Source organism: Rhineura floridana, chromosome 1, assembly GCF_030035675.1.
Source record: "Rhineura floridana isolate rRhiFlo1 chromosome 1, rRhiFlo1.hap2, whole genome shotgun sequence".
Classification (NCBI taxonomy): Eukaryota; Metazoa; Chordata; class Lepidosauria; order Squamata; family Rhineuridae; genus Rhineura; species Rhineura floridana.
The window spans coordinates 86,266,811-86,279,409 of NC_084480.1; the positions used below are offsets into that span (position 1 = coordinate 86,266,811).

Here is a 12,599-nt window from a genome sequence, read left to right on the forward strand (position 1 = left end):
TGTACTGTGGGACTTTTAAAAAAATCCTGTGTCCACATGCACAATGTGTGTTTTCAAGGGCTAGTTATACATAATCTAAGGTGAGAGGTTGGACAGGTATTGGTAATGTTTGTTCTACATGTGAATTGCAGCATTCCCCCCCCCCCCCTGAGATAATATTTCATGCATGCAAGCATTGTTGGTAAGGCATGGGATGTGTGCCTCCAACAGGGCTTTTTTGTTGTTGTTGTTAAACAATCCTGTTTTGTGTGTGTGCGTGCCTGGGGGGCAAAGGTTGAGGTTCTCCAGGTGGTAGAAGAGCCAAACCTACTGCGGCTAATCCCATTAATCTTCCCACTTGGTTTCTTCCAAGGAGAAAGCAAATCATCAAAGGACTTTGGCACCGCGCTTCGATTTCTGCCGCAGTACACTACTCTCAACCCCCTGGCCTCTCCCAAAGTCTACCAGCGGGGTTCAACGAAGACCTACCTGCACGTCGGGCTGTGAATGCAAGTGTGTAAAAGGGGTGGGCTGGGGAGGGGAAAAAGAAGAACTATGCAAATAGAAGCCTCGCGGGTAACCAATCAGGAGCAAGCGGCGGGAGTTTGGGGAGCCCGCTTCTGCTCTTTTAGTCCTCCGCCCACTTCCCACCCAGGGAGAGCTCTCAGCAGCTCGCGGAGCGCCGGGTCCTGGCGGGGTGCGCGCGTGGTGGCACCACCTCTCCTCGAGGACCAGCTGCTGCTTCTGCTCTGGCTCCCCCCGCTTCTGCTTTGCTGCCTTCGCCTGCCCCAAGGCAGGTCCCGCTCCCTCCAGACATAGAGGGTGAATCTGGGGCTTCCCTCAGGAGCCTGCCTGCCTGTCCTCTTCCATTGATCCCTCTTGGCTTGGCTGCCGCCTGACCCGACCCTCTGAAGGGGCTTCCCTCCGCAGGTCTTCGGCTGTCCTGTTCACCCAGCGCCTCCTGAGGCTCCTCACCTTCAGCCACCGAGGAACTGCTGCTAAGTGCTTTGAAGCCCGCTGCACTCTGCCTTTTCTCTCCCACAAAACTGGGGTGGGGTAGGGTAGGGTGGGGTAGGGTGGGGGGAGAGGCGGCTTTGCAAGCTCCACGTCGGTGCGCGCAGTTTTTCGGCGCTTCGCGAGGATCCGCAGCAAAGCGCTCTGAAAAAAAAGCCGGCCGGAGAGGAGGAGGGTGATTCGGGCGCTTCTCCCTCCCCGGAGCGGATGGAAAAGAAAAACGGGATGCTCCTGAGCCATATTTGTTGCCTCTTTTATCAGCTGTGTTTCCTGTCAAATGGGATCACTTCAGGTAATTTCAGCCTTCTGTCTCCCCCGCCCCGCGCACAACCAGCCCGCCCTCTTACTTTTTGAATCTCGTCTGCTTAATAAACGGACACTTATTATTCCTTGTAGTTCGTTGAGATTTCCAAATGCTAGCGGCGGCGGTGGGGGGCTTGTGCAACGTGGGGGATCGACAGCTTGAGATGAAGGGAATGTGTAGGCGTGCCATTTCTGCTGGTGATAGGATTCGTGATGAGGGTCCTCAACAAGCACAAACTTCTCTACAAGACACTAGCATGGACCTGTATCTCTGCGAGGTGCCGGGGCTCCAGTTGGCCTGGAATCCCTTGGCCCATCACCTCAAAAATGCACAGGGCTAGGGGTCGATGCGATGAAAAAAGCACTCTGCATATGCTCAGAGTCAGATACTTCAGTCAGTTTTAAGATGATCGTGTAAATGCTTTCTAAGGTTGACATTCTAATACTGAAAATTAAGCCCTCGCTCACATCCAGCGCTTCTTTCAGCTAACAGTATGAAACATGAGGGGACTCATTCTCTGTCTTCCTTATAGTAAAAGCTCCTCCCATCCTGGTAATTGTTTTGATACTCTCTGATCAAACACCATAGGACAATATCTTGGTTTAGCATAATTTACAAGAATATGTCCTCTGATATCGGTTTCTCCAGAGTGTGGCCTTATGTAACGTTCAGACTATGTGTTTTTACTACTTTGGGGTGATCTATTTGTTCTCCATCTGCATACATGATCTATAAGGGGAGCTGAAGTTGAGGATGTAAAAGTGCACAATAAAATTACAAAGTACACCTATGTCTATGGTTGGAACTATACATTGTTATTTTCACATATTGCATTCAACAATAACTTTTTAAGTATATAATTTCCAAAAGTAATTGGGCAAGTTGATTCCTTCCTCTTCCCTTATCATCAACACACACTCTCCTGGTACAGGAGCTCTCTTAATGTTTTCTCTCACACATGGATCAAGGCCAAATGTTCAGTATTTAATAAATTGTATTCTTTAGTGTTTTCTTCCATGGACAAGACTAGATAGTGAATTTTAAGGAAACCCCTTTCACTGTTTCACTGTCTTCTGTATACCCTGCAAGCTTCACTTAGCAACTGAGTTCTTTGCAGCGCTTTCCTGTGCAGTGAGGAGATTGTGTTGTACGATGAGGCATTTGTGATGAATAGAAGAATACACAGGATAGCATTGGGTGTAAAAATCCATATTGTAGAGAAGTTGGGGTGGGGGATACTGAACACTGAATCAGGATTGTTACTGTAAGGTAAGATCACTATACTCCAGTATTCTGGAATATGGCATATATCCTCTGAGATATTCTGTATCCCTTTGTATGGTGTGAGTTTGCAATCTGTTTTGATAAGATATGAAAGCACAGTCTATGTAATTATAACACTTGACACATCATAGTGTCAAAAATGATGGGAAGGGCTGTAGAGCACAAGCACTACATATGATAGAGCACATGCTTTATATGCAAAAGTTCCCTGGTGTAATCTCTGGTATCTCCAGGTAGGACTGGGAAAGACTCTTGAAGCCCTGGAGAGCAACTGCCACTCAGTGTAAACGGTACGAAGGTAGAGGAGTTGAACTCACATATGTTCTTGTGATTCATATTATCATTTTTATGATTGAGAATGTAAAACAGATTAGTGGGACCTGCAACAAAATGTGGTGGTATATCTCTACCTCTCCAGGATCCATCCCTGGGAGAGGAGTTATTCCCTCCTGCCTTCAACCATAATCTCTTCCCCACCTCTAGTTTCCTTTTTTTCTTTCAACTGACTCCTCAACATTAAAAAAAAAAACCTTCATAAGCTGTTCTTTATAAAAAAAAAACTTTAAAAAACCCACAACTTTTTCTTTTAAGTTACAAATGTATATACTTCTCACATCTAAGGACTCCCCTGACGATGTAGAAACTAGCACTTTATTTTTGGGTGGCCCCATTCCAAAACAAACTGATAGCACTCACCCACCCAGGTTCACAATTAGAGGGAATTATTATCATCATGTTGTAGATGTGCCTGAGACAAAGGCCACCTAGTGAGTTCATAGCAGAGGTGCAATTAGCCACTACACACTATCTCAAAACATTAAACAGAACTGTTAAAATGGATAATATGTTGTCCCTATTTAATGCCTTTTGATTTAAATATAGGTCTTAAATATGATAGAGTTTATTTTTTAAAAATATCTGCAGTAGTCTTCAATGCTGGTATAAATTTCAGTGTTTTCGCCCTTTAACATTGGTCATATGTTATCTAGATTGACCGTATAGCCTAAAATGTAGAAATAAAAATTACTGCATGCAAGTCCAACTGTATTTTTGTCATTGTGTAGTCCAGGGATAGGAAACCTGTAGTCCTCCAGATGTTGTTAGGCTCCAGCTCCCATTATCTGGAACCATTAGCCGTGTTGGTTGGGGCTGATGAGTGTTGCAGTCCAACAGCATCTGGAGGTCCACAGGTTCCCCAACTCTGTCGCAAGCAGACTGATTGCAGCTGGGCAGCAGTGGTACAAAGATGGCATTTTCTTTTGACAATTTTAAATTTTATTTTAACGATCTGTAGGCCGCTTAATTACAGTTGTGAAATAAGACTGACATATCTTAAGTTTGGCTCCCATGTTGATCTATCATTTATGGCAACTGTTAAAGTCAGAGAATGGTTCTGGCATTAAACTTCAGTCTGTGCTTTTTCTTGCAGGCTTGCATCCTTTGGGAGACTCTGAGGAGTGGGAGATTGTCTACCCAGCACTGTGGAGCAGGGGCCAGCAGGAACCCAATGGAGGCAGCGGTGCAGGAGGCAGCTGCAGCACTGATGGAAACTTTGGGAATAGCAGAAGCAATATTAGTGCTACTTCTGCATCCACTCAGGTGGTGGGCAGCTCTCGTGAGGTCCGCTCAGTCTCTTCCTCATCTGACAGACAGCTGCAGCCAGTTGTGGGGTCCTTGGAGGACGAGGGCTCAGAGGATGAATATGAATCTCAGGAGTTCTATCACTGGTCTCCTCTTCCTCAGGGATCTAATACTACTTTTCAGCTGTCACCTCCCTCACCTCTGTCATCTTCTCCAGAGGATGGGGATGAGGTGCTGCTCAGAATACCAGCTTTTGCTCAGGAGCTCTATCTGCTGCTCAAGAGGGACAGCCGCTTCCTGGCACCAGGCTTTGCAGTGGAAGAACGACTAATGAGTGAGAGGGGGAGTCTCCCAAATGCTGCTCAGTCCCAGACAGAGAGATCATGTTACTACAGCGGGTCTGTGCTACATTACCCTGGCTCCATTGCTTCCTTCAGCACTTGTGGTGGTTTGGTAAGGCTTGCAGTACTAGTAATCTCCTAGTCTTGCAATTTTTTCTCCTTCTGTATTTTATCCTTCTTTTGCAAAAAGATTTTCCTTCCTCACTTTCTTTGTGCTGTAGTGGTTATTCAAAAGTATGTGTCTTTCCTTTTTTGTGTACTGTTAGGGAGTACATTCCTCATGAAGACGACTTCAACACTGATAGCAGGAGAATGTCCTCCACCATATCTGAGGGCAACAGATTTCCTTAGGGGCAGGCAGGACAGGCTAGGTTAGGGGGCTCAAGGGGAACAGTGGGGGACTACTGTTGCTACTCCCCCCTAAGCATCAGTCATCTGATTAAATGGTAGGGTTGGCCCTGCAAAAGGCTCTAAGTGTGGCTGAGTGGACTTTCAACCTGAACCCATGGTCTGCTACAAAGCCGGCTATGTGTCTTTCAAATTTCACAAGCAGGGTGTGACGTTGGTGGCTACTCCTTAATGTTTGTCTGTAGCCTCTGATGTTCAGTTGTAAGCTGTCTCTGAACATGGAGGTTCTTGTTTTAGCAGTCATGGCTCATGTATATTAATAGACATCTTCTGTAAATTTTTCTAATCCTTTTTTAAAGTAATCTAAGCTGGTAGCCTCCACCACATCTTGTGGTAGTGAATTCTACAAGTTAATTATATGTAATGTATAGAACATAACATTCTTATTTTAATTGCATTTGGGGTACTCATTTCTAAAGTAAGTGTACATATCATTGCAGCTGTCTTCTGATAAAGAACAATCAGTACTTCTGTAATCTCCATTTTTAGCTCTTCTCCCAGGCCTGTTCCACACAGGCAAGTGTTGCATGGATGGTCACTTGAAATAAACACAATAATATGGAGGATGCTTCATAGGTCTTAAGGTTTGTGGTTATTATCATGAGTTTCCAGTGACTTCCACAATGCCCTCAGAGCTATTCTTTATTTTAGTTTGTGATAGCACGGTTACAGTTGTTGAAGCACCTGCTTACATAGTTCTGAACAGAAGTGGCTCACACAGTGGGGCAGAGCCGTAGCAATAGCCACCCAGCAGCGACGAGGCAGTGGTGAGGTCGGGGCTGTGTGCCTGAACCAGCAGAGTCAATCTGGAGCTTCCACTGGTGCACCCATGCAGCCCTGACATTGCTGCCCCCTCCCCCCTCCCCATTCCAGTAAGCGGTAGTGACATCCCTGCTGGGAGGCAATTGCTGCAACTCTGGCTCAGTGGGTGAGCCACTTCTGCTCAAAACTGTGTAAGGAGGTATTTGCAGAAGTGGTTGCATTTTCAAGAGACAGGATTGAGTGCTGTTTGTGTGAACTATACTGAAGTTGCTGTTCGTGTGGCCTCAGAAGAAAAGGGCCCTGAGAAATCACCTACACTGGGGTGACCAATTTGTGGCCTTGGGCCTAATTCCATGTGGGAGGCAAGGAGGGGGAGGGAAAGTGGCAGAGAGAGGAAGAAAGCAAAGGGGTGGGAAAAGGAGAAAGGAGTGACAGAAAGAGAAAAGGGGGAGGAAGACAAAGAGAGAGAAAAGAGGTGTCCCTATTCACCTTTGGCTCCAGCTCCACTCACCACTTGCATGCGGCCCCCAACAGATTACCCCCAAGGGAATATCATCCTCAGAAAAACACCACCACCTGATTTACATGATAAAGTATATTAAAGATCCTCTGTGACATTATTTGTTCAAGTTTGTTAATGAAAGTAATCAGTCTTTTTTTAAAAAGGCAGGACAATAAAGCTGCACACCTTTTATTATTAAGAAGACAAGAAAAGCCCCACTGGATCAGGCCAATAGACCGTCTAGTCCAACATCCTATTCTCATAGTGGCCAGCCAGATGCTTATGGGAAGCCTGAAAGCAGGACCTGAATGCAACAATGCTCTTCTTACTTGCAGTTCCCAGCAACTGGTACTCAGAGGTATACTGCCTCCCTGGAGGTAGTACATAGCCATCATGGATAGTAGTCTTATTGATAGCCTTATTCTCTTTTAAAGCCATCCAAGTAGGTGGCCATCTCTACTGCTTGTGGTAGTGAATTTCATAGTTTACCTATGTGCTCTGTGAAAAAGTATTTTGTTTGTCCTGACTCTTCCAACATTCAACTTCATTAGAGAAAAAGCCTTTCTATCCACTTTCTCCGCACCATGCATAATTGTATATGCCTCTAAATGCAATGATACAGTGACTAGTATGTAGGGACAAAGAGAACTATTACAATAGTTATTGTATAGAAATAAAAGAGAAATTTTAGAACGTGAGGCGAAAGCTGCTCTTAAAATACTTGGAATAAACAAATCACCAGGAACAGATGGCATACTAACAGAGTTGCTACAAGCTACTGAGACTGAATCTGTCCAAATTTTGACTAAAATTGTCAAGATTTATGGAAAACTAAACAATGGCCCACAGACTGGAAGCGTTCAATATACATCCCAATTCCAAAGAAAGGGGATCCCAGGGAATGTAGTAATTATCGAACTATTGCCTTAATATCCCATGCAAGTAAAGTAATACTCAAGATTCTATAACAAAGGCTCTTACCATATCTGGAGCGAGAAATGCCAAACATCCAAGCTGGATTTAGAAAGGGAAGAGGCACCAGAGATCATATTGCAAACATATGTTCGATAATGGAACACACTAAGGAATTTCAGAAGAAAATCACCCTGTGCTTTATAGATCACAGCAAAGCCTTTGACTGTGTAGATCATGAAAAACTATGGAATGCTTTAAAGGAAATGGGGGTGCCACAGCATCTGATTGTCCTGATGCTCAACCTATATTCTGGACAAGAGGCTACTGTAAGAACAGAATATGGAGAAACTGATTGGTTCCCAATCGGAAAGGGTGTGAGATGAGTATATTTTATCACCCTCTTTGTATAATCTATATGCAGAATATATCATATGGAAAGCGGGATTGGACCAAGATGAAGGAGGTGTGAAAATTGGAGGGAGAAATATCAATAATTTAAGATATGCAGATGATACCATACTACTAGCAGAAATGATTTGAAACGAATGCTGATGAAAGTTAAAGAGGAAAGCACAAAAGCAGGACCACAGCTGAACGTCACAACAGAAGATTTATGTAACTTTAAAGTTGACAATGAGGACATTAAATTTGTCAAGGATAATACCTCAGCACAGTCATTAACCAAAATGGAGACAATAGTCAAGAAATCAGAAGAAGGCTAGGACTGGGTAGGGCAGCAATGAGAGAACTAGAAAAGGTCCTCAAATGTAAAGATGTATCACTGAAAACTAAAGTCAGGATCATTCAGACCATGTTATTCCCAATCTCTATGGATGGATGTGAAAGTTGGACAGTAAAAAAAGTGGATAAGAGAAAAATCAACTCATTTGAAATGTGGTGTGGGAGAAGACCTTTGCGTATACCATGGACTGCGAAAAAGACAAATAATTAGGTGTTAGAACAAATTTAACCAGAACTATCACTAGAAACTAAAATGATGAAACTGAGGTTATCATACTTTGGAGACATAGTGAGAAGACATGATTCACTAGAAAAGACAATAATGCTGGGGAAAACAGAAGGGAGTAGAAAAAGAAGAAGACCAAACAATAGATGGGTTGATTCCATAAAGGAAGCCACATACCTGAACTTACAAGATCTGAACAGGGTGGTTTATAACAGATGCTCTTGGAGGTTGCTGATTCACAGGGTTGCCATAAGACTTAATCAACTTGAAGGCACATAACAACTATAATGTTCTCTCTTACTTGCCTTTTTTCTAAATTAAGAAGTTCAAATTTTGTAACTTTTCCACATAGGGGAGTTGCTCCATTCCCTTGATCATTTTGTTTGCCCTTTTCTGAATCTTTCTAGCTGTGTAATATCCTTTTTGAGGCAAGGTGACGAGAACTGTACACAGTATTCCAAGTGTGGTTCCACCATAGATTTGTATAATGGAATTAGGATATTGACAGATTTATTTTCAGGCCCTTTCCTAATGATCCCTAGCATGGATTCATCCTTTTCACAGCTGCCATACACTGGGTCAGCATTTTCCTCCAGCTATCTCTTACCACCCCATGGTCTCATTCCTGGTCAGTCACTGCCAACTAGGGAAGCAAGAAGGCATAGTTTTTTGTTCTACTCTGTACAGGCATACCCCGATTTAACATGCAATGGGACTGGAGCATGTATGTAAAGTGAAAATGTACTTAAAGTGAAGCAATTATCTATGCATGTACTGCACTGAAATCGCCACTAGATGGCAGTGGCATCATGCCATTAAGTGTCCGTAATTGCGAAGCACGCGTACGTTAAGCGGGGTATGGTGGCGTATGGAGCATGTACGTTATAGCGAGGCGACGTTAAGTGAAGTGACATTAAGTGGGGTATGCCTGTATTGGCCGCATGCAGCACTTTTTCCGTTCTGTTGCTATTTGTCTTCCACCAAAAACTATGTTATTCGTCTTACTGTCCATTGTGGCAAAAATATATAACTTACATAATGTATGTAATTATTTATATATTTTACCTTGTCATTACAACATTCCATCCCATTCATTTCAGTGCAATGGAAGCACAATGCAAATCAGTTATGTATCATTGGTGGACTGAACACAGCTACAACAGTAAATACTGATTGTATTTGCTGGATTGATTTCCATTCTGGACATGGGATGAATAAGCAAAATATTAGCAATTTCTGCTCCTATTTCTGTTTTTGTCAGAATTCTTCAACATCCCTACGGCCAGCTGTGACTCCGCTAGTGTATATGTGACATTAGGATTTTTTTGCTCCAGTATAACTACACTAACTTACATCAAACTATATTTGCCAATTTACTGCCCAATCACCAAATTTGGAGTGACCCTGTTGAAGCCCTTTGCAATCCCTTTTTGGTTTTGTTATTTTCTGTTTCTTTCTGTCAACTTTTTAATTCTGCCTACTTCTCTCTCCTGGAATGAGTGGCAATGCATTTTCCACACACAGGGCTCTGTTTCTCTAATACAGCTAACTTTGACTTCAGATTGGCCTTTGAGTGCATTTCAGAAACTGACGTGATTTAAAAGGTTTTTTGGGATAAGCAAACTTTGCATTTATATTCCTTCTGTCCGCTGGAACATTAAATGTGATGTGTAATATGTGTTACGTTCTGCTAACAACAATGTCTCCTCATTCTCTTCCTTCATGAATTGCACCCTTAGGGAGGCTGTATTGAGAATGAGAGTGGTGAAGTGGGATACTTTACCCTTCCCTGACTGTTTCCCTCACCAAAATCACCTCCTTCATGCTGTGGGGGGTATTTTTAAATGATTGGCTGAAGGACCACAGCAGCCATGAAAGCCAGTTTGTACAGAGTTATCAGGCAGCAGGGGTGGATCTGACGCAGCAGCATGCCAGGTTCAACGCACTGAAGTAAAGAGAGACAATTGCAGGACAGTTAGACAGAAGTTTATAATTGGGATTATCTGGGTTTATGCTCAGTTAAATCAAGCAACAATCAGCTTGTGGGGACAAAGTGAACTCTGATAAGACAGAAGTCCTGTGGGTAAGTGGTTCTACTGCCTGGGATATAGGTCAGTTACTTGTTCTGGATGTGGTTGTACTTCCTCTGAAGAAAGTGGTATATAGTCTGGGAGTACTCCTTAATCCATCATTGTCACTGGAGGCTCAAGTGGCCTTGGTGGTTAGGAGTGCTTTTTGGCTGGTGCACCACCTCTAGCCATTCTAGGAGAGAGATAACTTGGCTGCAGTGGTGCATTCATTGGTTTGGATCATAGCAATGCATTCTAAATGGTCTGTCCTTATGCCTGGTCTGGAAGCTGCAGCTAGGGCAGAATGTGGCAACATTGCTTGTGGCTGGGGTTGTCTTCTGTTAACACATTTTGTGGGATGCTATTTTTTTTCATGCGCTTTCCCAGAAGGATGAGATTACTTGCGGGCAGAATCTGATTTCTTTTTTGAGAACTGTTTATCTGTTTTTATACACTGCATTTTTTATTGTTTCACTGTTGTATACTTCTGTAGTATCCTGTAATGTTTAGTAGTTTATAAATGTTCCAAATAAATAGCTCAGAAACGGTTGGTCTAGCTAATACAAGTTCTGAGTACGGTAAAGTGACAATGTTCGGATATGCATCTGCATGAGCCTCAGGCTTCTTCGCCTTCTCTTCCAGTGTGGCCTTTGCTTCCATTTTCGACTATGATTTGTGCAGTTGCCACATTTGATAGAAAGGCTGGGGAAGGGCCATGGTTCAGTGGTAGACCATCTGCATTGCATGCAGAATGTCCCAAGTTCAGTCACTGGCATCTCCAGGTATGGCTGGGGGAGACTCTTGCCTGAAACCTTGGATATCCGGTGCCAGTCATTGTAGACGATACTGAGCTAGATGGGCCAACTGTTTGACTCGGTATATGTACCAACACATTTGGGCTATGTGGACTTTAAATTTTCCTGAATCTCGGCTTGTCATGTCATCTGGACAAGGAGTCTTGGTTTATTACAAATTCTGGTTAGTTAAACAAACCATGGCTTGTTAAACATAACCATGGTGAAGTTGGCTTGTTTTGATCAGAGTTTGTGATAAACCACAATCCCTGATCCAAACAACCAGACTGAGATTTAGAAAATAGCCACATGGGAGGAGGAGAGGGGTGAAGAGAGTATGTAAGCTTTGTTTCAGTTCAGTTCAGTTCAGCTCATGCTTATAGTGCTAAACCATGGTTTGATGTGTGCAAATGAGGCCATTTATGACCAGCTTTCTTTGGTTGGGATTGAAACAACCTTTGAGTCTTTGAATGTATAAACAATTCCTTTGAGATAGCAGTTAAACACTGGTATGACTTCAGCAGATTTTATCCTGGATTATATCAACTGGAAGTCAGATTTAGACCCAGCAACAACAGCAATGGTTTCTGCAATGAACAAAAGTCCGAGGATATTTAAGGGTGGGTGGAGCAGAGCTTGGAAAAGTTACTTTTTTGAACTACAACTCCCATCAGCCCAATCCAGTGCCCATGCTGGCTTGGGTTGATGGGAGTTGTAGTTTAAAAAAGTAACTTTGCCAAGATCTGGGGTGGAGTACTGGCAGCTGGGATGATGTAAAATCCTGAATTGATTTAAAACAAAGCAATTATTCTTTTTGTTTAGCCTTTTATTAATGTATCCACCTGCAGAAGCATATAGAATAAGAACAGGGATGTTGCTGACAGTGGTTATGAGGCTGAAGAGAGCCAGTGGCAACTCAAATGAGCATATCCTACTCTTTGTGGTTGGCTGGCTTTAATCTATGGAACAGTGCTACAGCTATTAAGACATCATTGGCTTTCATTCAAAAACCAGGTTTCAGCTGAAGAATATTAAAAACAGCTTGCCAACATTTTGTGAGTACTAGAACTAGTTTGGTTTATTCCTGTTAAAACTTGTGGAATTGCCAGATTTGATAGGATTTATACAGGGAAATTGGGTGAAAATGTTGACTTTTAAGTTATAGTTCAGTTTGCTTGTTTCAGTTCAAACTGTTGGAGTTGGGGTAAGATATATTTAACTGACACCAAGGGAAAATAGTTGTTTAAACTTAAGCACAACTGCCAGGTTTTATACATGGGTGTTTAGTGCTGCAGATTTTCCAGCATATGTGTATGACGCTGACTATGGGAGAACAATAGTTAAAACTAAGGGTGGAATTCAGTGCTAGTCGTACTCAGAGTAGACCCATTGAAATTAATAGACATGACTAACTTAGATTTATTAATTTTAATAGGACTCTGAGTAGGACTTAGTTGAATATAGCCCTAAGTACTATGTAAACATCATGGGAGGCATGTGACTAATACTGTTGTTTGCATATTTGTCAACATAATTGCTGATGTTTACACAGAATGAATCTAGGGAGTTTTTGCCACCTGTATTCTTTCTTTTCTCTCCCCATCTCCCCAAGTCCCCAACAAGAATTGTGTTTGTTTTTATTAGAGCTAGGTAAAATTGGCCCAGCCAAAGGCAGATTG

The 12,599-nt window shown here is 42.9% G+C and overlaps 1 protein-coding gene across 1 annotated transcript in view; it reads left to right on the forward strand.

The window, feature by feature from the left end:
* Positions 1-4,332: 4,332 nt before the first annotated feature.
* The window catches only part of ADAMTS19 (ADAM metallopeptidase with thrombospondin type 1 motif 19), a 228,121-nt gene continuing 219,854 nt past the window's right edge, over positions 4,333-12,599 (forward strand). The window contains exon 1 of the mRNA XM_061609144.1: positions 4,333-4,610. Coding sequence (XP_061465128.1) covers positions 4,493-4,610 — 118 coding nt within the window. The 5' untranslated portion in view covers positions 4,333-4,492. The remainder of the gene's footprint in view (positions 4,611-12,599) is intronic.